Source organism: Aythya marila (genome assembly GCF_965140915.1).
Source record: "Aythya marila genome assembly, chromosome: 7".
Taxonomy (NCBI): Eukaryota; Metazoa; Chordata; class Aves; order Anseriformes; family Anatidae; genus Aythya; species Aythya marila.
Genome location: NC_139048.1, coordinates 30,392,580 through 30,418,284, shown reverse-complemented (window position 1 = coordinate 30,418,284; position 25,705 = coordinate 30,392,580). Strand labels below are relative to the sequence as shown.

The window sequence follows — 25,705 nt, the reverse complement described above, 5'->3', positions numbered from 1 at the left end:
TCAGACTCTGCCCTGCCAATCACCACCCTCTGATCTTGGCCAGTCAGCTAGTTCTCAACCCACCTTGCTGTCCACTCATCTATCCCACGCTTTCTCAGCTTTGCTGGTAGGATGTCATGGGAGACAGTGTCGAAAGCCTTGCTAAAGTCAAGGTAGATAACATCTGCCATACTCTTCTGCATATATGTAGATTTTTTTTTTTCACATAGAAACCTATGTCATTTTCCTATTCAGATATCTTGGATTTTCTTCCTAAGGTTTATAGGAATGTTATCTCCCTATCTTTACAAAAGTTGTAATTATTTATGCAGAACATAAAAACAAAATGCTAGGAATTTGTGATTGATTTCATATATTATATGGAATCACAGGCAAAGAGAAAATTAGCAAGTTAGAGACCTTCTCAGACTATAGTGTTGTCATCTGAAGAGCTTTCTGAGCTATTTCAAATAATGCATTAATTTATGAAATTTGAACACTTGGTAATTCATTAACAGAACATAGACTATCATTAACAAAATTGGTCACAACAGTGGTTATTCAACTCTTTCCTGTCTTCCTTTTTTTGGCAGTGGAGTGATAGTAAATATTAAGCTGTGAAAAGATAACATTTAACTACCAATTGCAATGCTTTGGTGATTGGGTATGTTAAGAAAGTGTGTAGTTGGTCATTTTTGAAATGATAGTGATTTTTTCCCCAAAAATAAATAGTGATTTAAACAACTTTGGAGAGCAAGTTATAACAGATTCTCCCCAGCTGCCGCTGTCTTTCACTACAGAATGGTTACACGCTATTGAGAAATACATAATTCAGTTCTTGCACACTGGAAAAGCTTACTCAGCACATCCCAAGATGTATGTTGGTTAATGGCCCAAATAAAAGTAGTACAGCATAAAAGAAAAGATTTAAAACATCGCTATCCATTTGGTTTAGGAGTTTGGGCTTTTCGAGAGGGAAAATGGGTATGTCTTCAGCTGATATTTCTGATAGTGTCACGAGCCTTTTGCAGTCATTCGGGAAGCACCTCGTTTTTTCTGAAGCTGCTTTAATTTCATCAACAAGCTTTCCATATCCTCTGGACTGCCCATCAATGTCAGATTTGCCATTTCTTCCACCCACTTCAATTATGACTGTTCAGATAGGTCTATTTATGTCTGCTGCAGGTAACAGAGAAAATGGAATGAGGCTTAGTAGAAAATTCAGTCCATGTTCCTGTCTTTCAGACCTCTTGGTGAAGGCAGGCAGCATACCTGGGGACACTTTTCTTTAACTATGGCTGTGTTGCTGTGTGAGTGCTTATTTGTTGGGCAAGGAAGGAACAGACTTCATCCACAACGAAACGGCCAACTTTGTTGTCAGACCATTTAGTTCTTTGGTCTTCACATGACTGCAACTTACAACTCTAGCTAAACTCAGATAGGCCCCATGACCAGAAGAGACGTTTTTCATCCCATAGGTGTTAGAAATGTCAAATGTACTGTACTGGAGTTGTTGAAGAACCCACATGAGGATTGTCTCCTTGCTTTCAAAAATCAAAATGAAAGGTGTCCCATGTTCTTCCTTCTACTCTAGTGAAGAGTGAGCATGGAAAGAAGGGAGGTTACTTTCTGTCCACATGAAGAAAACTTTCAAGGTGGTGGTGTAGGAGTCATTCATTGGAGAAGAGGTGGAATCCCCTTGTACTTCAAATAGAAGTGCATAGATACAGCAATAGTTTTTACAGTTTACTAACAAGTTATGTAGTAAATTTATCTGAGCACTGAAATGTTGACATTGCCACATCAAGAGATTCCCATAGTCTCCTTTATTTTCAGTGTGGTCTTGGTGGCAATGCCCTGTTTCTCTATTTTGGTTTCATTTGAGAGAAGTCCCAGTGCAACCTTCATGTATTTGTGCAAAGGCAGAGGTCCCAAAACGTTTGTCCTGGTTTAGTATTGTGAGCTTTTGAACCTTCCTTCTCTCTGTGTTGCTCCAGAGAGCATTTTTGCCTCTCCTGGGTCGGGCAATTCAGGTTCATGCACACTACTGGCAAGACCTGCCTCTGGAAGAGGAATCTGAGCTCTCCTTTTGTCTTCTTATGTTTGTTTGTGTCATGTATATCTTAATAGATGTTATTCCCTAAATTTCCAAGACAGAATTGCTGGAAATGGCACGTGATAATTCCAGATGACTTTCTCTCTGGTCCGTTGCAGGCTGCAGTCCTTTAATACCTTAACACTTAGAAGATGGGAGTATTTCCATAGCTACAGAAATTCCCCACTCAAACCTCAAGAACAATATAGAAGTGACTAGGCAAGTTTTGTTAGAAAATGCAGATGTAAAAGCAAGTACTGATACTCAGAGATATAGTGAGTGAGCGTTTTGGAATACAGACATTCAATTCAGGCTGCTGACTTAATAATTTCCATATATAAAGTTGACTGCCATCATTTCTTAAAGGAGTGTCAGCTTTCCTTTGCTACCTGGAAAGTGTGATCTATTTAAATGCAATGTCATAATATATACTGTAGCAAGATATACTGCTATAAATAATATAACATATATCATGTATATTTTGCATTTAATTTTATGTGTACTTATACTACATATTATATATAGGAGATGCAATGCACAGTCCCTTCTTGAGGGAAAGGTTTTGGAACGCAGATCACTCCCCTTCTCATTGACGGAATGGCATATGGTGTTTTCTCATCCTGCTTGCAGAACCCAGTAGGTGGCATCTGAAAGGGGCAGTCGACATGAGTGCTTTCTGTGGCATTTGGGCGTGGCATTGTATTTTCTTTGTCCCCTCTTTCTTTTTTGATAGAATGACAGTACGGTCAGTAATCAGAAGTGTGAGCGAATGCCTTTGAAATGCAACATACTTACCGAAATGTGGCTGCACATAATGGAATTAGATGTCAGGAGACATCAGCGGGATGCCAGCGTTCTTGGCACCTTCAGTCAAGTCAGACACAGCTCCCCTTTGGGTGCACCACCCTAGAGATGCTTGTTTGGAAATGTGGTGCCTCCGAAGGTAGTTGAGTTGTTAAACCTTCAACCAAATGGTTTATTGTTTGTTTGTTTGTTTTGACCTTGCTCCAAGAATTAGTAAAAAGCGAACCTGTGTCTTCTGCTGGATTTGGTTGCAGTATAGAAATCATGCAGACTTGGTAGTTTGCACATAGGAGAAGTACGGTTCTGTTGCTTGCATTATGTTTTTTTTTTTGCCACATAATGTCTGAATTATGCCTAGAATTACAGCTGAGTCGACTAGTACATTGAGGTGGTGGCAGAGCTGTCTATTAAGCAGTATTAAGCACTGTGCAACTGGCAGTGGCTTTCCTCCCCTGGTCAAAGAAAGCATTTGTGAGCCGCAAGTAGTGCTACAGCCACTATGTGCTTTGCCTCAGCACTCTCTGATGCTGTCAGCTGAGCCCACCCTTCCTCTGCCTTTTCCCCTTTGACTTCTGTGTCCTGCATTGTTTCTTTCTAAAGCATATTGCAAAATCAGCAAGTTGGTAGTGAGATTAGCGACTGTGACATTTGCCTCCAAGTGGCCATACTGTATTTCATATCCACGCTACATCGAGCTTTGCTTGGAGAACGCACATCCTGTGGCTGTAGCTGTGTGTGGTGCTAACAGAGCCCAGTCCGCTTCTTAGCTGATCTTAGCCTCCACTGCAATCAGGACAGCTAGTGGTGTTAAGCAAGCTTTATTAAGTTAGCTGATAAAGACCAAAGCTTATTGAGCTCCTGCCTTTCCACGTGGTGCTCCCCTGTCAGCTGGAAGGCTCTGGTTCAGCCACCTCCTCCCCAGTAATACCGCACATCGCTCCGCCAGCGTGCGGTCTCTGAAACACCATAATGCAGCGCATGGCTTCTCGGAGAAAGCTGTAAACCTCTACTTCTGTTTGGAATTGCTTACTACTGCAGTAAGGAACCTTTTGTGCTGAGATGTGGAGATAAGTTTTCTGGGTCCAAGTCCAGATGTGTCGGGGTGATACTCTCTAGGTGAGCGCAGCGTGATGTTCCTTCTGCAGCTGGGGAAATGATACTGAAATAAACGATCAGAGAGCCTGTAGGGTTTTTGGAGGACGGGATTGTGCATGATAAGCACATCACAAACTTCAGCAGTATGTAAGAAAGCAAATTTCCTTTATATTGTCCAATAAAATATGCTTTTATAGGATTAGGGTAACTAGGTATAAAGACATTGTCTCTGGGTTGTTTTCTAAATAATTTAATGTTGTTGTACACAGAGTGAATTGGCTCAGTGTTGCTACTTCCTTCTTAGATGCATGCTTTGTGTCACATTTCTATTCTGTGTGATGTAGTAAAAATAATCCTTGGCATTTTATAAAGAAGTAATATTCTCAGGCGTGAAATAAACCCCAGTTCCAGCTTTTTTATTCTACATAACAGCAGAAAGAGGCTGAGTGCTGATGGAGCTGATCAGGGAGGGTTTCGAGCAGTGCAGGCAGGCTCAGGACAGCTCTGCACCACCCCAGAGGTACCATGGTCGGGCTGCGGGCTGGTGCTAGTGCTGCGAGAAGGGGGCTGGGGTCTGCCTGCCTCACCCCGCAAAGCTGTGGGCAGCTGCACAGCAAGGCCGGAACAGGCCCTGTCTGTTCCTTAAAGTGCAGCTGAAAATATCTAGCTGGTTAGCTGCCCGGTACTAACCCTGCAAAAACTCACCATAACCAGAATTTGGCTGAAGTCAAGGAAAATTGGGAGAGTACACTCAGGTGTGAAACACTTGAAAAGGGTGTATTAATGTGCATTGGCAGAGCTGACTGCTCTCTGCTGTCCGTTGTTGCTGAATTTGCTTACGTTTCCAAATACCTAGAATTTGGATTTGTTAGGATTTAGAAGCGGTTCTGGGGAGCTAGGATTTTCAGTGCAGGAGCTGAAAGTTGCACACAATACCTGGTCATCAACACATGCATCTCAAAGTCTATAGTATCTGTTATTTCTGAGTCCTGAGGGAAAGACAAATTTTCTTTTCATTTATTATTCATTTATTTCAGAGAACTGTGATTATTGTGATTTTTTTGATAGAATTTTCTGCTAAGAAATTTGCACCCTGCTTAAATTCAGGTATGACCAGAAGTCTTAGATGCTTTCCAGACTGAATAGTTTCTTTTGCTTGTGTGCTGATTCCACGGGTGCGCATACAGCTGAGCAGTCCAGCTCAGGGGCATAAAGCTACTGGGACATTGCGATGCTTTTGGGTCATTCGTGCATCTCTTCCAGGGACAGCGGAGGTCCACCAAACCTGGCTGTTGTTGTACCCTGTAGAATCTCATAGAGTTCCCATTGCTGCTGGACTTTCATGTAGCTGGCTCCGTATCTTACATTTTGAGATGAATTAACCAATTTGTGTGGGCCTTCACACTAGTTTTCAAAGAAGTTTCCAAGTGAGCCTTACATGTGCTTGTGCTTTGTGTCTTTCTCAGTAGCAGGCCTCAGGTCAGGATCTCACCCGTGCAGGGGCACATCTGGTGTGCTGGATCCTTGCAGCTGTGGGGAGAAAGCAGAACGGTGCCATGATGCCAGGCTGACCCCACAACATAATCCTGTGCTCGGCGGGGGTCTTCTCTGCCTGGATTGGGCGCAGGAGGCTCACCCTGCCTGGTAGCGTGGTGCGTCAGCCCTGCTAGTAGGCACAGTACTCGGAGTGAGCTGCTGCATCCCAACCTTCAGGCTTTGGTTTTCTGGTTTCTGCAGCATTCTGGGAAGCAGAATGCTGCACAGTGAACCAACACCCCTGTGGTTTGGTTTTGTAGGGTTGGGGTGTTTTTGCTTTTGTCTTTCTCTTGCATCTAAAGATGGAAAAAAAAGCTGTATCTGAGTTTTCAGAATATTTAGAGCCATGTTGTGTCCTCAGTGATAGTGAAAATCCTCTCGTCCTTCATTTCACTCCATTTGTATTGCTGATGGGAATTCAGAAAGCAGGAGGAATGAAGATGCACTAGGAGGCGTTTCTGCGCATTGCATTATGTCTGCAGAGTTAACCAGCGTTGGAGCAGTAGGAAGGCACCATCGCCGCTTAAGCTCTGGTCCTCATGCTCATGTACACCACTGTTGGGGGATAGCTACTCTAATTGCATTAATGAGAGGAATTTTAGACTGATTTTTGCTAATAAATATAGTGTAACTACAAATGCTGTTGTTACTTAAAGGAAACATTTTAAAAAATTGTTTTTCTGTCAAGTATTACGTGCAGGCAGCCACTTTTAGTAGGGTTTTTCAGTATTACAAGTTCAGGTGAATGACTTTTAAAATATCTTCACAAGGAACTGCCCTGTCTTTAAGTGCATTCTTTAAGTGCTGTTTTTCAGTCTTCAGTGCATTTATTACATATTTCAACCAAAATGTGAAATTTGTGTTTCAGATGAAGTCCTACTGACACTCCACCGTACTTCGTGGCGTGTCTTGCAATGTCAGTTAAAGCCAGCTGCTGCAGCGTACCCATTCCTGATGGTCTCATAGCAGTATGGTATTTGGCCTTCACTTTTTCCCACTGCCAATAAACTCCTGCAGAAGCAATGCCAGGAATTTGTGAGAAAAGGGAGTGTTGTTACCAAGTTCCGCTGAAAGTGACCTTGCATTGTAACTGCCCAACCTTGCAGACCATTTGTGTAGTGGGCAAAATAGTAGTTCTGTGCAAGGAAGCAAAAGCAAACTCCCCTGCAGTATCAGAAGGTGATTTTATACTAATGAAGGAGGTAAACAATTTACATACTTCGTCTGTGTGAATCCATGTATATTATAAAAGCTTTCTAAAGACAGCTTATATTGATGTAAGGCTTTGCTCAGAGATGAGCAGTTTGCCATAGCTGTAAGCAGCAGGAGTGCAACAGGCCACTGGTCAACCAGCAGTGTGTCAGCCAGCCTACTTCTTGCTATTTCTACAAAAATGGCTCTACACTGACAGTGTATCTTCATTATGTACAGAGAGACTAAGGCCTGAGTCTAACAAACTTGGATTTTTCAAAATCTTAGAGACATGCCTCTATTTTAAGGGTATGGTAAATTGTCACATACAGAGCAGAGTAATGAGGTGGATAAATGTGAATCAGTGGTCATGGAAAATCACGAGATGGCAATACTGCTTTGTATTGTAATATAAAGTTTATTACAAATTCAAATAATATATTTCAAATATATTTGTAATACAAAATAGTTCTGATGGAGTGATTCCAGCTTATCTTGTTTATTTCGGCATATTCCTTGTATTCAGTATTGACAATATTAGCTTTTATGCCCTTGTTTATGGAACTGTCTGTGGGAAACCCTTCTGAGTCCCAGTCTGTAAACCTCCCCATGTTAGCCAGTCTGTGGGCAGAGGTAGTTTTCTTGTTTTCCCTGGGATGTGTTCTGCCCTTACCCGACAGACTCATCTGATGTCACCATCTAAACCTCTCTGTTCTCCATCGGGCTCCATCCGTTCTGGCTAGAGTTTGGCTCCCCACCACCCCTCCTGTCCACCACCCAGCCAGTCCTGATGGTTGTACCAGTTCTGCCTGGTACCTGCAGGACTTGAACTGCATACAGCTGAGCTGTTGAGCGCTAGATCTCTTCTTTGTTGGATATGCAGTGGTGCAGATGCATAGAAGCAGTCTGCTACAGGAGCTCAGCGAATTTTATGGGCCCCAATGGAGCAGGGGATCAGACAGGGAGGAAGGAAATAATAAATACATTCTTAACTGTGGTAAGATACTGTTCTTTCTAAAGTTGCTTGTTAGAGCAGTAGTGAGTTATGCTTATAACTTCCCTGTAGCTCCCGATATCTGAGGCTCAGGTTGTGACTGTGTCTGTGCAGAAACTTCTCAGGTGCTCAGTGATGTCCTTGCCCCATTGATTTGTAGCTTTTGCAGACACACTGAAGGCAATTCAGCTGGGCACAGGCATGAGTGTGCCTATTTTTTCGTTCAGAGGGATGTTCTGCAAGTGTCCATTGTAACTTTGCCTTTTGTGAATATTTTAGGAGTCAGACCAGATTTTATGACTAATCCCATAAACAGTTCTTCATGGAAAGATGCAGAAAAATTACTTCCGAAAGCATGTACTAAGATTGGACGTTCAGTAGTCAGGAGGAAAAAAAAAAAAAAAGCTTGATTCATCATCAAGAATTATAACATATAAATAAATAAAACTGTAAATGTCATCTTTTCTAACAGATTCTATGTCCCCAGAATTGTATTGTTCTCTTGTATTGACATATTGTTATTCATATACGTATCTGCAGAGTGTAGAGTATAGAAAGACAGCTGGCTTTTAATGAGTCCTTCCCTTTGGAAAAAGGATAGATTTGGTTTTGTTTATTGTCATTATGCCCTTGTTATCTCAGGCATAGCTGCCTCTAAATTCTATCAACCTATGTTTCTTTTGCTTGTATAACTTCTGTATTTTCTTATATTTGTTCCGTGGCAAACCTGTCAGCCTGGTATTCCAAGTTTCTTACAGCTGTAAAACTTATTCATGCCCTCCGAAACAGCAGGTGCTATGTTAGAGGGCCAGATGAAATATCCCACAGAAAATGGTTGAAATTGTTGTTTCTGAGGGTGAAAATTTATTGTCTGCACTCTGTGTAATGCTGGAACTGAAGGATTATGAAATCATACAGCTTAATACAAGGATGACAGTTTTTTTGTTTGCTTGTTGTTGTTTTGTTTTCTTGAAATATAGTTGGTGTTTCCCATGAGCCATTTAAAACTCAACTGATGTCATGAATACAAAGAACTAGACTTAAGGACACTGTTTCTGATGACCTCTCCTAACACTGCTAAGCTTTTCCCAAGAGTTGAGCATTTAAGAGTCTATATTGGAGTGGAGGTTTCCAAAAAGAGCTCTGAAGGTTACTGTCCATCTAAGCCAGTGGTTTTTGTCTGTTAGTATCTTGTTCAGGCTGTCAGTCTCGATCAGCACGAATAAATCACTGCAGCTTTCTGGCTCCATCTCATTTTCAGGATTTTGGAGCGCTATGTCCAGGATCAGATTCCAGGTGCTACAGTCGTGGTGGAATCCATTGGTGCACGGAGGTTTGGGGATGGGTACTCTGAAGAGGATTATACGAAGTCTGACCTCATGGTCTATGCGATCGACCCGCAAACAAATCGAGCTATAATGAGGAATGAACTTTTTAAGTGAGTATATTATTTGTCACTCTTCTTACACTTCTAAGGACTGTTTTGAAGCTTCTGGGTCTGTCACTGTTAGTAAGTGGTTCAACACAATGGGAACAGAAAAAATCTATTGAAGCAGCAGGTGTACAACACCTACATCTACGCTACATGCAGCTTGGGAGTTTACTTCTTACTAGGTTCAGCCCATTCCCCTGAAGTGAATGGCCCCAGCATGTGTGGTGTAGACCTTGCCCCACGAGAGCTTGCGATACATTTGCTTCACTCTGGAGAGCAGCTTCCAGTATAAATTCTCTGAAGGAATTTACTTTCAATGTAGCAAAACTGCTCGGTGATCTCCAGGCAAGGGTTTTGGTGTTCCAGTTATTGACCTTGAGGCTTTCTGCAGTTTCTGTTGGGGGCATATCTCCTTCATTATTTTTTTTTATTTGTAGAAACCAAAGGAGAAGAAAAGAGGGAAGGGAAGGGAAGGGAAGGGAAGGGAAGGGAAGGGAAGGGAAGGGAAGGGAAGGGAAGGGAAGGGAAGGGAAGGGAAGGGAAGGGAAGGGAAGGGAAGGGAAGGGAAGGGAAGGGAAGGGAAGGGAAGGGAAGGGAAGGGAAGGGAAGGGAAGGGAAGGGAAGGGAAGGGAAGGGAAGGGAAGGGAAGGGAAGGGAAGGGAAGGGAAGGGAAGGGAAGGGAAGGGAAGGGAAAAGAGGTGGTGTGTACCTGGTCCAAAGCACAGCCATTGGGATGTTACTAGGGTGTGCATTTACATGTAGGAAATCAGTGCTCACAGGTCCCCAGTGGGCTGGGCAGACAGATCTGCATGGGGACATCCCACCAGCTGTTAGAGATGGGGAGAACTGTAAGACAGATCACCCACATACACAATCTGATGTTATTTTGTCTTTTCGATCTATTTCCAAAGTTGGAGTAAAGTTCCAGTGTTGCATAAAACACAAGAGACTTTTTACTGATGGGTTTGTGCTCACAGCATGTTGACTGTGGTGGGGCCAGCTCTTGTCCCTGTGGCAGGTTTGATAGGGTGCCCCCCTGCCCGGGGTTCTGCACCTTAGCAGAGCTCCCAGGGGACACCATGCTGACATGCAGCTCTGTTCTCCACCCTGGAAAAAAAAAACTTGGAGAAGCCAGAGATTACATGGGTAAGGAAAACAGAATTAATATAATCTCTTTACGTTATTTTTTTTTCAGAGTCATCACTAGGGGTGAGTAGGTTTTGTTACAAAATCAGTATTTCAACCCATTCAACTGCCAGGGTATCAAAACAGTCACAGAACCATCTTGTTAGGAACTGTATTTTTGTTTCAGCGTTCTGCATATGTATCAAAACAGGGAAAAGGGTAATCAAGTTCTTCCTCTAAAGCAGGCACTATCTTTTGGTGTGTTTTTGCATGAGTTTCACATATGCGTTTGCTTTTTAACTCAGTGAAAACTAGACCAAACTGCTCAATGATGGCATAAAGCAGCACGTCAGTCAGCAGCCTCTAAAGTAAATGGCTGTGAGCCATCTCAGTGAACTATGATTGAAAAAGGGCTTGTTCTCCCCAGCTCTTAGTTTAGTACAGATGAATTATAGCATACTAAATCTCTGCATATATTCAGAGTTTATAGGTTGGAAAAGATCACTGTGATCAGTCTGACCTGGTATAATAAAGATCATAGGAATTCCCAGAATTAATTGTGCTTTGAGCACGTCTTTCAGCAAAGGAACTGTTTGAGAAAATCCAATCAACTACAACCTTCATGGTGTTACTGCAGTGGTAATTATTTTTACTGCCAAAAAGTAGACTTTAAAAAAAAATATATATATACATATATATTAAATATGTCTAAGTGCAGTCATTGTGTTTAGCTATAACTCCGGGTGCTAGATTGAACCACACAATTGGTGCTTTTAATTTCTGGTTCCCCCTAAAGCCTAAGATTATGATCACATCATCCTCTTAATATTTTTTTTTTTTAACAAGTTCTTTGTGCTCTGCACTCTGAGAAATGTTTTAAGTTTTTTAATCACTTAGTCTCTTTGGACCCTCTCCAGTCTTGCAGTATCTCTCTCTGAACTAGCAGTATAAAAATCTGATGCAGTTTAGCAGAGATAGTTTTCAGAGCAGTGGCAAATAAAAGGCAATATAGCCTCCTTCCTTCTGCTGACCATATTTTTTTGTTTGTTTGTTTGTTTGTAGGCATCTCCAGGGTCATAAAGTCTTGTTCAGTCTTAGCAATGTATTGGGAGTTTGTGTTCACTTGTCTACTGCCAGTTCCCAGAATGGAGTGTCTTCATTTTTGGTAGCAATTTGTCCTACTTGTTATTTCTCCACTTCCTCCGTTTGTAAATCCATTGAGGGCTGGATTTTCTTCCAGTTTAGAGTATGGCTGAGGTGGGATCCCATTAGAAACACTCAAGGTCAAAAAGACATTATTCTGTGCTGCCCAGGTTCAGAAAACTTATGTGTCCATGATGACAGTTTGAAAAATCTTCTGTCACCCTTTTGTTCCTTCCTCTCTTTGGAAAGCACTCTACAATGCTAGTATTGGAATAAGAAAGTGAGCTAGTGGTGGTAGTTTGTTCTTTCCAGTCCCTAAGAAAGATACTTTCCTGTTGCAGACTCTCTTCATGGACAGAAAATGCATCCCTTTGATTTTGGTGCCCATTGAGAATGTAGGAATGTCTTTGGGGATGTTTGTGTCCCCAGTGGAATATACCGAATAGAGTTAAGACAGGTTAAAGGCAAATTTTCCAGCTTGAATGGAACGTTATTCATTTCTCTGATTTGAAAATGTATGGGATATTATCAACTTTCAATTTTTCCCTGTCCTGTACTCTGTAAGACTGATATGCAGTGAGAGATTCATACTTTTCCTTAGGACTCTTACATCTGATTATCTGACATCTTTATTAACCAGGAATCTGTCTTGTTAGACCAAAAAGTATGCGAATACTAACTGCTTTGATATTTCCTCCCTTTATGCCAAACTCCTATAAGGTTTTGAGGCCTCTTAGATAATACTACAGACTGAAATGATCAGCCTCATTTTTCTTAATCTTTTATATGAAAGAAGGTTCGATTTATTAGAGCATAAAAAAGTTGAATCTAGAAAATTTGTCCTGCATATATTAGGTGGAAAATGTCCACCATTAAAAATAAAATACTTTGCCTGTCTGAATCTTTTGCACAATGTATCATGTTTCATCACGGAGTAGAATGTGAACAGTTGAGTTACGAACCTTGTAAAACAGGGTTTATCAAGAAAATGCTAACAGAATTTTTAAGAGAGACTTTCAAAATCTTGCAGAGATTTAATGCTGTCCTAGCTGAATGATGTCTTTGGCCAGCTAAAAGGATGTGTAACGTGCAGCAGTGACACCTAGTGAACAACAAACGAATTAGAGAACCATTTGTACTCTATACTTGCAAACCATCATTGCGGGTCTTCAGGCAGAGAAAAGGGATTTTTGCTTAATTACCCAGAAAACACTTTGTAGAAAAAAATCAAGGAATCAGTTGTGAATATTAGTAGAGCACAGCAGTACAAAGGGACACTGTTCTTCAAAATGCTTTGGGTTGGTTTTGTGAGACTGCAAGTCTGTGAGTAGTCACTGCTCCTCTTTGAAGCTGGTATCACACAGAACCGGGACCCATCATTTCGCCATTTGGGATTGTTGCTCTGCGTGTCAGGAGATCCAGCTGATAGATTACACACACAGATCAGATCACACACTCTCCGAAGTTAGAAAAAAGTGGGGATGAATGAATGCTATGAGAATTTATCAGTAAACAAATTTGCTTGAGAGGAAATCAATTGCAAGAAATGAACAGCCTTTAAGAAGTGGTCTTTTAGGAGTGTAATTTGTCTTGTGATCACCCAAATGAAATAAAAGCTATTTCAGACTTCCTTTAGACATCCAGAGTTAATATGCAGAAATTGTTTCAGAATATTTTGTTGTTGTTGTGTTGGTCTTTTTTTTTAATCTGTGCTTTTCACAGCAATTTCTAGAAAAACCTGTGTACATGGACAGAGTGGGGATTTTGCTATAGCTTAGAGCCAGCAGGATCCTTGTCCATCCAAGTGGGTGCCTCCCACTGTGGTCTTTATGGCTGGAGTTCAAGGAAACTACTTGGCAGCTTGTGAAAGAGTCAGTCCTCACTTTCAAAGTGATCCAACATGTTTTCTTCTCCTTTGGAAATTACAGCCCTGTATTTTTATTTATTTATTTTTGTTAAAGTCATATGGGAGAGTATTTTAAATTATATGGGAAATAAGATAACTTGATTAGGATTACATTTATCTGCTCCGCTGCTCCTCTTGAAACTGCCAGTTATCAGACCACGTACTGAACTTCTTCCACCATATTTGCTTTTTCAGGGACTGTTCTATTCCTTTGCTTCATAACTCTTCTTCAAAGTCCTCTCATAGTGATGCACAAAATCTGAAATTAAATGGAAGATGGACATTACTGTAGGTTACAAGGAGTGACAAGAGTTCCCGACTAGCTAATACCCCACTTTTGCCATAGGATTTAACTGTCTTAACTATGTGTCTGGTAGGCCTACTTCATACCAGTATCTTTTTGATACCATATTGATCCTGTAATTATCACCATTAGTCAAGATTGTTCTGGTATCTGGACGTGTTCAGATAACCTGTGAAGTTTAAATAAAAATTTATTATTTGCAGTTAGTGCTTTTCCTTTTAGTAGAGGTGTGAAACTCCAGAAGAGGTAAACTTCATCTTATTTAAAAAATAATAATAAATCTAGAAGGAAACAAGATTATTTTCTAAAATTTTATCCTCCTCCTCCTTGCAATTCTGTATCTTTCAGAATGCTACTACAGGTTCCACCTAAAAAAAATCACTAACGGATAGTTTGCTCTAAAATAGCTTGAAGCCAGTGAAAAAAAACAACATGCTGTGCCATCTTTTGAGAGATGTTCTCTCCCCCTCGAGATGATTTCGTCTTATTATTGGTGTTTTCCTGTTGCCATCCTTGAGAAGTCCTTAGGAAGGAGAGTCGGAAGTCTTATTCAAGTAATTCAGTACATTGTATTAGCACTGTGTTGTAAGAAAATAGCAGAGACATGGAGGCTAACTAGGCAGAGCAGATGCAAGAATAAGATTCCAAATTGATGCAGCTGTGTGAGGGGAGGATTATTAATCTTCGTAATTTTTCCAGATAAAAGTTTTCCATATCACCTTGTTTTTAATATTGAGAGGAAGGTTAAAAAGGAACAAACTGGACGATCACCAACCAAAAAGGTTGCCCTAAGAAACTAAGGAAAGTCCTTTAAAAATTAGGTGCTTCTAGTTTAGCATCAAGTTCAACAGTCATTAGGGATGTGTGCAGGAGGGTTAGTTAATCCTCTGCACTGAAGGAGAAAGCACAAAACAAACTGTTGGCCATGCTGTTCCCTATGGCATGGAGAACTTTTTGCCCCTAGAAATGAGAATAAGCTTCAGCTCACTGCCCCGTTTCAGTGTTTGAACTGTGTTCTGGCATTAAGTACGTTGGAGTTACCACTGACATGGGAATTATGGGGAATTACTGATATTCTTAAACACATAAAGGAGAGGTATGTGCTTTATCAGAGCATAGTTATTAACCCAACTATGCAGTAATTCAAACACGGTTAATGAGGTTGGCTGTAATAGTTTTCTTTTGTGACACTGAAGGTTCCTTGATGGCAAACTGCTGGATATCAATAAAGAGTTCCAGCCGTACCTGGGACAGGGGGGACGCATCCTGGAGATTCGCACCCCGGACGTGGTAGCGAATGTCAAGAAGCAGGCGCAAGCTGTAGGCTACACAGAAGGTGCACTCCTTGCTCTGGCCGTCATTATCATCCTCTGCTGTATGCCAGCTATATTAATTGTTATGGTCAGCTACAGACAGTAAGTATTCTGACTCCTTTTAGTAACAGCGATGTTGTAGTAAGGACACTACAGTTCTTAACTGAGCTGTTTTGCAAACTTTCCTTTATTGGCAGTCTACATACAGGGAAATACTTCTAACGTCCCTCCCATCACACTAGTTGGTTAATGTTTAATGGGGGCTTTGCATGGAAAGAGGAGATGCATGGGAAGCACATCTTGTTATTCTTTCTTAAGTTGAAACACAAGATCAAAAGCCAGACATCTGAAATGCAAGTGTAGATTTAAACTGAATTACATGCAAAAAAAAAAATTAAAAAATAAAGAAAATAGTGCTGGTTAAATAAGTGAATCAAAGATCAAACTGCATAGCTCAGTCAAAATAAGAGGAGGACTCAACTGATTTTTTGTTTAAATCCTAAAATATTCAGTTATATATTTTCTCTGTGTGCTTCTTAATTGCAAATATTTAATGAAAATTTGATTTTGTGCCATGTTAGTGCTATTCAAGTCAGCATAACCAGAAAGAACCTGCTTGATATTTTCATTCACCTTTCATAGACTCAAGAGTTTTAAGTCATGGGACTAGTACACTAATTAAAGGATCAACATCGCTAACTAGTTCTATGAAATGGACTGTTTCAGGTCCACTAAAAAATCTTCAGCTGAAATGAAAGATTTCTAATTCAATTCTAAATGAAAGATTTCTAATATGCAGAGCAAAAATTATCAATCATTGCAAAACCAAAACCTAAATAAGTCCATGCATCTTCCTCAGTAACAAGCTGTATTCAACTTGTACATACATCCATCTGTATCTCCATGCCCTTCTATCTCCATTTAAAAATCGATGAACTAGATGGAATGCAATGTGCCCTTATTGTGGGAAACCTTTGCTCTGTCAGACCAGGCAGGATGGGGTTCTCAGAGCCATGGTGGATTTTTTGATTTGTTTTTTTTTTGATCATTTGTTTGCTTTTTGAGAAATGCTTTGTTGTCTGCTCCCTTCACTACATCAAGGGCAATGAAGTGGCAGTGCCTCTGCAGACTCCTGCTGCAGTGTTGCAGGAGTCTGTGGGAGGAGAGGGCACAGACAAGCTGATGTGCACGTGTTGCCAGAGAGCACTTACAATTTGAATGCTGCAATAGGTGTAATATAGTACAGCATTCCAGATGGGATTTAAACACTGCATTTTTCCTTTCTGCACTGCCATTTGGAGTTAGAAAAGTACTATGTTAGATGATTCTGTGATATGTTATTCATCATTGGAAAAGCTTATCCTACACGGACAAAATAGTAGCCTGCCTGAAAGCACTCTCCATGGTGACATCAGAAAAGTAGGCAAGAACAGCCATTTTCTAATGGCTACTGCAGGTTCTTTGGAGTGCGTTTACACCCCAGTATTTCCAAACAGTTTGGGTCAAAGCAGAAAGTCTTTTACAGGAGTCTGGAAGTGCTTGACAAACTTTGTACCAGTGGGATGGCAGCACATCTCAAAGCTGCTTTATATCTGTCATTAATACGTAAAGTTAGCTGTTAGCTTCCAGTGAAACACTACTGAACCAGCCCAACCTACCAGTAGTAAGTGATTACTGTTTTTATTATCCGAGTGGCCTGGTTCCCTAAGAAAGGTAATAGCAATATTTCTCCTTGGTGCCTGTTAGGTAATCAAAGGAGATTAACAGTCTCTTAAGGACTTGAAGGAATCTGTCTAACTTCATCAAAAATCACAGTCTAGAAGTATGACTTGGAGTTGGATTCAGAGCAGACCGGTGTGAGTAAACTATACCTTTATGGAAAAGGTATCACTGAAGAGGACCGAAGAAAATAAAAGGCATTTTACTGTTAATAAATAGCAACAGCATTACAGCCTTTTCCTCCTCTTTGAAAGGAGCTTCAGTATTTTTCCTGATAACACTCTGGCAAAGGAGATACTTAAGTCTGCCTCTGAGTGTAAAGATTATAATATATAAATTATACATTGTTTTATATTATTTTTATCATTAAATAAATAATAAAATTAACTGTCATAATCTCAGCACATATAATGGAAATTTTAAATATTTTCTCACTGTTAAAACTTTTTATGTGCAGTAGGGGCATTTTTCAGTGCTTTCCAGACCCATGATCAAGTTAACATTCAGAGGATTAATTTTACTTACTAAATTTTATAAAAGTACTACTTAAATTAAATGAGTTATCTTCTAAGTATAAAATAAACACTGTCAAAGTGCAGTTCAATGCCTACATTTATGGCTTTTGTAAACAAGCCAGAAACTCATTATTCCTTGCCATTACTTAGTGTCTTAGAAATACACTATTTAATGTAACCCCAGAAGGTAAGTATAAGTAATAGACTATTAATCAAAAAAATGCCATTTTCTTAATAGAAATTGAAAATAATACTCTTTCACTACTGAAGACATTTTCTGTAGCATTCTCAAAATATTTTAAAGGGATAAAGCAGTTATAAAAACACAACTCTAATAGTCTATTGGCTAACGAAATATGACAAGGTAGATCCTGTTTTTGTGTCTTTTTCTTTTCTTTCTGTATGTGTGGCAGGGACTTGTTTTCTGTAAGCCCAAAGCAATTTTCCCTGCTGTAATTCATGCTTATACTGACTGCAAAATTGTTTCAAGAGTAGTGCAAATAGCAGCTAAACACTCACTGTTCAGCTCTGGAAATTACGATTCTTTAAACATGTCATTAATTCTGTAATTTTATGTGTGGAATAATTAAGTAGCATCTAGTTTATTACTCCTATTAGTTTCACTGTTTAAGACAATTGTTGCAAACAGAATTAATTTAACCTTCCATTTTATCTCCTCATCTTTTTACTGCATAACAAAACAGATTCAAAGAGTAAGTATTTGTTTTCTGCTTTGTTTCTAAATGCTTGCATAGGAATTCTGAGGGCTTACTTGTGTTCAGTTTTAACAGGGTAACTGACAAGCAGTGAGACTTACTTCCTACACTCCAATTTGTTTCTGAACATCCTGTACAGCAAGGCTTTCGAGTGATACATGTATGGCCACTCAGGGCCTTTTATTATTGCATGCTAACATGCATTGAAGATACCACTGTTCAGGACATAGCCTGTTTCCTGCAGAGGACAGAAAAAATATTAATCCATGTGTGGTATTCCTCAAGCAAGCACCTACATGTCAGGCTGGGGTGCAAATGAGAAACCATAGTTTTTATTTTCTAAGTAGAAAATAGAGTTGTGTGGTTTTTCTTTCTGTTTGTTTTGTTTTGTTGCAGTGAATTTACCCATAAAAAAAAAAAATCTTAGAAAAAATGTTGAGACTGAAATTTAGCAGTCAACTGTAATGAGAAATGAGTTGTAAGTGATGAATTAAACTTTGTCAGAGTTTTATATTTAAAATTATAGTATCTTGGCATTGGAATAAAATAGTCAAAGGAGCTTACTCTCTTTGTCATTATCCCTGGACAGCCAGTATAATAAACCTGCTAATAAGAGCAGTGTCAGAGCTAGCGTGTGCATCATTGCCTGGAAGTGCTTGCTGCAAATTGGCAGTGCTGGGCTCAGGAGGTGTCTGTCCATGGTGGGTGCTGAGATTCCCCTAAGAAAGAACAAATAATGTGCAGGTGCAAAAGATGGGTAAAAATTCTCACGTTACTACTTCTCTTTGAGGATGAGAGGCAGGAATGTTTTGTAAACTGCAGGAAAAAGCATAGAAATCTTTTCATTTCAGCTTATGTTAGGGTATAGAGTGCTTCTAATTTGAGTGTATTTCTCCACCCTGCACGGCTTCCCGAAGGCGACAGGCTGAGTGCGCAAAGACTGCAAGAATCCAGATGGCCCTACCGGCAGGCAAACCAGCCAGCACCACTGCCAACAACCTCTATGAAGAGCTTGGCGACAGCACCATGTAAGTGTTCTTTGCAATACATCAATATAATTGATAATGACCAAAGCCATGATTCACTTTGCAGGGATACCACTTCCAGCAGTCAATGTCAAAAAAGCTTTTCTTCACGAAGGGATGTTTCTCCAGCTGCTTGGGGTTCTCCAACATCTGGAAAATAAATAGGTCTCTGTAAGGAGATAAAAATTTAACCTGCTAATGGGGATTTCTCTTAATGCACAAGGGAATTTTTAACAGCTTTTTATTTGGCAAAATGCAAGGCATAACCAGATGTTTTTTCTAGAGCCTACAGCAGGCCTTCGCAAAGAGGGGGAGCCAGGATGGCTCCTTTATAAAAATCCAGGCCAACATTTTCCAAAGCTGCTGACTAAACACATCTAATAAAATTGCTGCACCAAAACCTCTTTTTTTTTTTTTTCTTTTCTTGTTGTCGTTTTAAAATTAAAAACATTTTGAAAATTAAATTTAAACATAAAGGAACTATCAGTGCAGAGAAACGAGTGGCAGTTCAATGGATATGTCTTTTACCTGTTAGATGCTTGTAATATAATAACATTGCAAAGATACAAAATGTTCTCATGCCTTTGTAAATCTGAAATGTGTGGACTCCAACAACAATTTAACTCTCAATATGAGAACATTACAGTGGAGAAGAGCCAATTAATATTTGTTCCGTACTGGAGGGGCGGGGGTGAGGGTGCTGCTTATCAACTTTCCAGATTTACTCATCAATGTTTATATTTTAAAAATGGGTAACGCTGAAGAATACAGCAATAGTAATGTTTGGAGGCAGGGAGACGGAGCTGCTGGTTTCATTGAGGACTGTCACCTTCTGTATTTTCAGTCGTTATTTATTTTGTTCAGAGTGTTGAAATGTTATAGATGCTGTGATTGAGTTTATTAAATGGTAAGGAGGTGTGACAATGCCTATTGCTGCTGCTTTACCTCTTAGCCATCTGAGAGCAGGCTCAATGCTTGAAATGATGCCAGAGCTTTCTTAGAATAGCTTCTCCTAACTGCTGGATTTCCTCCTATACCTTTTGCCTTTGTGAAGTGTTATTTCTGGGGCAGGAAGAGAGGAAAAAAGTGTTTGACAATAGCATATAGTCACATCTTTGAATGTGAGCACTTTGACTGCAAACCAAATGGGATCACATCTGTATACTTATGCATGCAGTGAAATGCCCTGCTGGATAGAATTCCTATTTCTTTTGCATTTACTAAATTCCTACTGAAACTAACAAATGACTTCTGCTGATTTTACTGGCAGTGATATAAAGCTGATCATCAGTGGGAATTGGATGTCCCAATGGATAAATTTGCGCTTTGTACACCAGTGAATACCTTCTGCTAAGCCCAGATCAAACCTCATTATGCTGGGTTATTATACCTGCAAAGATTTTTATTATTATTATTATTATTTATATTACTTTTTAGCACTGAAACATGTAGGTGCTAATTTATAGATTTGCAAAATTGGAATTTAGATTTAGATTTATATTCATTTTCATAAATAATAGTTTTTAATAGCACCAAGAAAAGATCCCATATTTAGAATACTTTCTCCTAGATGTCTTTGCATACAGCTATGTTAAGGAACTGATAAATATCTAGCAGTAAAAATCCTTAAAAGTTAAATGAATATGCCTAGGATTAAAAAAACAAACAAAAAACACACACATAATTCAATAAAAATAAGTACAAATTACACATTCTTTCTGTCAACTATTTGATTTCAAGGCACTGGTATAACGTAGGAAATTACTTTTTAGGAAATACCTTTTATTAAATTTTGACATGAAGTTTAGTAAAATATTTCCTGTCTGTAGTTGTCCTGAGACAGTCATCTTTCATTTGCAGTACTGCCTTGTGTCTTGTGTTCTTAATTTGGTGTTTTTAGCAAATGAAATGAAACTAAACTCTTCAGTTTTAAATCTACCTTGTCTCATAATTTTTATTTTTCTCTGTCTGGACACATAGGCATCAGTAAGTAAGCTAATTTCCTTGTCTTAATATTCGTAGCTAGTAGAAATGCTAGTTTTCCTTACCTTAGTTCCCATTAAACCTTGCAATCTGAAATTCATCTTTTATTTGTCCATTGATCAAGTACAGGAAAGACATTTACTGTGAAGTTTCAATACTTGTATTTCTCTTTATCCTTTTGTAGGATGTAGAGATGAAGTATGATTGCTGAACTTGAATGGTATTATTTCTGAGGCCAAATAGTCATACTAGGGTGAAAAAGAATTAAAACAATAAAATCCTTAAAATCCTGAGTGTGCACACAGGAGATTTGCTTTCTGGTCATGGACCTACGATATTAGAATTGGATGGGACCAAAATCTTTTTTTAGTCAGCTATTTGTAATTCCTTTCTAGACAGGTACTAATCTTTCAGTTTACAGAAATAGGCTTCATACTGGTGATCTGAAGTTTCTCATTGATTAAAATATCCATACTTAAATAGAAGATTTCAGGATAACCTCATCTGTGAGAGAGCTCATATGAACCAAGAAAGGAGCTAAGAAGCTTTTGAAATAATCCATTCCAGTAGCATAAAGGTTATGTCATCTTGCACGAGCTTTCTACTGGAGGGTGTCCTTCAAGTTCAGAATCATTTATTTCTCTCGTCTCTAAATAGATGGATGCGTGACCAATCTTAAAGTATGCTGCTTGAGAATAAAGAGTTAGTTTATTATTAGTGTGAAATCAATTATTTTTCATACCGACTCTACACTAGAACAGTTATCTACAGTATATGGTTATGTTCTGCCCAAAGGCATAATGATTTTTGGAGAACTGTAGTGTCTGAGGAAGAGTTTATTCACTAATATAACCCCCCGTGGCTTTGCTGGGAGGGTTCACAAATGGGACAGTGAGCTCTGTATGCTGTACAGTGGTTCTTCTTGATCCTTCTGGGTCCCTATGGAAATGGGAGACTGTAGTTTCTCTTTGTGAGTCATCTCCCAGCCAGAAAAAAAAAAAAAAGCAAATGAGTTATTAAATTACATTTCCAGTTTTTCTAGTTTAACCGCTAGAGGTTAAGTTTCCAGTAATTTAGATTGAGTAATATTTTCAGATCTATAAAAAAAAAAAGGGGGAAGGGAGTGTCGAAAAAATATTAATTAAAAAAGGAAATAAAAAATATCTGCATAATGGAGAAATCTGTCCAAGAGGTCTAATACAGCTTCTTCCAACATTCATGTCAAAATGGAAAATATTGTTATTTTTTTTCCACTGTTCCTTTTTTTTTTTTCAAAAAGTTAGAAGAATATGACTCAAGTTTTGTAAAACTAAGAATTTTTAACTCAGAAATTTTTGGAAAACTGTTAGCTCAAGAGACTCTAAAAATAGTTTTAGTGGTAATTTTTTGTATAAATGTCATTACTCTCATTCTATATTTTAGCTGCAGTTGCTTAAGGCAAGGGGAAAGTTTTCAATGAGGCATTCAATGCATAGGGTAGCCGCAAAGTATCTTTACCTAATGGCAAAGGCAGTGAAGTTCCAATTGAATTGCACAAAAGCGGTAATGTTAATATTGCCTTTACTCCCCACTCTACCATAATGTCTCCTTACACCATCATCATATTCTTCCCTATAGCTTGTCCTGTGGACAATTTCACAGAGAGCTTTTAGAGTAGGCATCATTTTGAGGTCTGTTTTCTTGCATCTCTCTACTAGACAGGGATCTGTTTAGGTACAATAAAATAAAACTGTGTATGGCAGTGATGGAAATGCATTTTGATGCAGTCTCATCTGAATGAGGGGAGGATAATCTCTTTAAAAGTATCAAGTGCTTCACTTTTAGCTGTATCTGGAGTTGGCCAATATCCTAAATTTTTCGTAGTTGGTGGGAAAAAAGTTTATTTTCAGTCTCATTATTTAAAACAGGGATCTAGGGGCACTCTTTTCTAGCAGACAGTTTGGGGATACTGAGTTTTAAAGTTCTGTTTATCTTAAAGTCTGCTCGGTAGTGTTTGGTATTAGAAGTCCTTGAAGAAGGTATGTTAATGAGTCACTCAGAAGTGCTAGGTAAATTCCAGGAAATGGTGAGACATCCTACTTTTGGACTAGAAGTTAAATGTAATCTAACTACAGGGGATTTTTGCTTGGCTAACATGATGCAGAGATGAAATCAGTACACATACAGATACTTCTGCATCAATAGCTGAATCATAAATGCAAGAATTAATGCCTGTAAAAATCAGTCTCAGAATGGATAGAGTGCAACACGCATCTCAGCTGACTGGCTTCTTCTCCCACTGGCCTGCACCTTGCAGCTCCGAGCTTTGGGTGTGCCTGGGGCACCTCTGACTCCCCCTGTGGCCACAGTTTCAGGCTGACTGTCGGCTTGCAGAGCAGTTTCACAGAATTTCACAGAATTTTCTAGGTTGGAAGAGACCTCAAGGTCATCGAGTCCAACCTCTGACCTAACACTAACAGTCCCCACTAAACCATTTCCCTAAGCTCTACATCTAAACGTCTTTTAAAGACCTCCAGGGATGGTGACTCCACCACTTCCCTGGGCAGCCTGTTCCAGTGCCTCACAACCCTTTCAGTGAAGAAGTTCTTCCTAACATCTAACCTAAAACTCCCCTGGCTCAACTTAAGCCCATTCCCCCTCGTCCTGTCACCAGGCACGTGGGAGAACAGGCCAACCCCCACCTCGCTACAGCCTCCCAGTTCTAGTTTTACAGCTGACCTGTGGCCACTCCTCAATAGGCAATGCAGGCACACTTAAAGGCTGCCTAACTGTACACATTTTTATAGAATTGCAGAGGTTTGATGCACAATTATTGTAAAATAGAATACTTACAGGAATTTTGAAGGTGAACCTGTGTTGGCTGTGTGCTGTATGGCACAGTGCCACTGCTGTGTCAGTGATGGAAACAAATATACAAACAGGATACATACAATGATTCCATATTATCTCACAGGGAAACTGTATAGCAATAGTACATAATATTGATTTTTTTTTTTTATCACTTGTAAGGCAGGGTACAGTACTGACCCTGATACTTTTGAAATCTATGCTTTTTAAGAAGAAGTCAACAATTTTTGAACTTGCTGAGTAGCTAAAATCTTACAGTTTCTCTTCCTCCTAAAGTCATTCTCCCCTAAAGAATATGTGAAAGTAAATGTCTTGCCCAGTAGTCTAGTAGACTTTTGTGTGTGTGTGTTGGGTAGTAGTAGTTTGCTGGAAGTATTGTTACAGCTCTGATTCATATCACAAATTCTTTTTTTCTCTCTCATAAAAATCTATGTCCATGCATGTTTCCTTACATGTGATTATCTTCTTTTCTTTCAAGTCTTTTTCTTCTCTACCATTTCCAACAAAGCAGGGGAAAAAAATCAGTCTTAGAAGAAGGAGATCGTCAGAGAGTTATAAGCAGCTTTGCTTCCCGTGCTATCGAGGCTCACAAGCAATCTAATATCAATGGATCATTGAACAATAATCTCCCCAAATCTTCAAGTAACATTACTTTTTTATCTGATGAGAACCCATTAACTACTCAAAACCCATTGTATGTGGAAGGTTTCACTCAGAGTCCCGCTGCTGCTGGGTTACTACGGAAAAGAAGCGATGCCCTAGATACTCTTTCTCCTATGCACTTAGTCTTGAGAGATGCCTCCTTGGGAGGCAGTCACCGTGCATGGACGGTACCAGCTCACGTTACCAAAAGACACGTGCCTGGTTCTCTGAGCAGGCCAGTTATCATGGACCCCATTCAGTGGCAACAGGAAAGACTCAAAGCAGAGAATGAAGGAACTGAAAATCAGCCTAGCAGAGATGATCTTAGCAGTCCACTATTTCAAAGAATAAGTGGCCCCAAGTTAACTGTAAAAGAGAAGGCAAGACAATTTGAGCAGCAGGCTTTGCAGGAAATGAAGCAAGTGAAATCTCCTGATGTGAAATCCATCCGTTCGCCAACACACAGCAGCTGTTTCCAAGAAAGAGAGAACGTGCTAGAGCAGTCTCCTAAAAGTGTGGTTGCTTCTCCTTGCCTTCGCTCTTCTCCTCTGTCCTCTCCAACACCTTGTGCTGAAGTAGTTGAGCCTGAGCCTTCCACGGTCCCCTCTGTAATCATCACTCACCACGACTATCCTGAAGAACTTTCTCCTCCACCAACTCGGAAGCCAACTCCTCCGTCTTTTAGGATAAAGAAATCAGTTTGCCAAAGTTTTCTAGCTCCTCAGACCAAAGGAGAAGTTGCAGAAAGCATTCCAGATCCACCTAAAATACCCCCACCCCCACCTCCACTGCTGCCACCTCCACCTGCATCCCCTCCTCAGTCGCCACCACATCCTCCAGCTCTGCCCCCCGTGTCTCTTTCTTCATCTCTTCTTAGCACCCAGCACCTCTCCCCTGCAAAGCATTCAAAACCCCCTGCCAAACAGCCAGCTGTACTGCCACCGGCCCTAGTGCCAGAGCCACCTCCCCGTAGGGAGCTGAAAGGTATTCTTAAAAACATTCAGAATTTAGCAGCAATTGAAAAGTCCGTGGCCAACATGTACAGCCAAATAGACAAAAACCACGTTCTGCCCAAGCACATTTCTAAGCTCAAACCAGTTGCAACACCAGAGCTGCCAAATCCAGAGGCAGTGGCTGAGCACAACCAGCAGAATGGCAGCTTGAGCTGTGTTGTGGAGGAGCTTGAGAAACGCTTTCCATCCCAGTCGACAGCACTGTAATGTTTTCGGTTGGATGTTTTCTGCATGTTACATTTTGAGTGAGATGACTCTAATGCAGCACATGGTATCTGCCTCAGACTCTCCAGAAATTCAGACTTTTTCCTTTTCTCCGCTGTATATC

The 25,705-nt window shown here is 39.9% G+C and overlaps 1 protein-coding gene across 1 annotated transcript in view; it reads left to right on the top strand.

Moving 5' to 3' along the window:
* PCDH15 (protocadherin related 15) overlaps nucleotides 1–25,705 on the top strand; it is a 731,645-nt gene that overhangs the window by 690,814 nt on the left and 15,126 nt on the right. Inside the window, exons 33-35 of the mRNA XM_082765483.1 lie at nucleotides 8,956–9,132; nucleotides 14,801–15,019; nucleotides 18,785–18,895. Coding sequence (XP_082621609.1) covers nucleotides 8,956–9,132; nucleotides 14,801–15,019; nucleotides 18,785–18,895 — 507 coding nt within the window. The remainder of the gene's footprint in view (nucleotides 1–8,955; nucleotides 9,133–14,800; nucleotides 15,020–18,784; nucleotides 18,896–25,705) is intronic.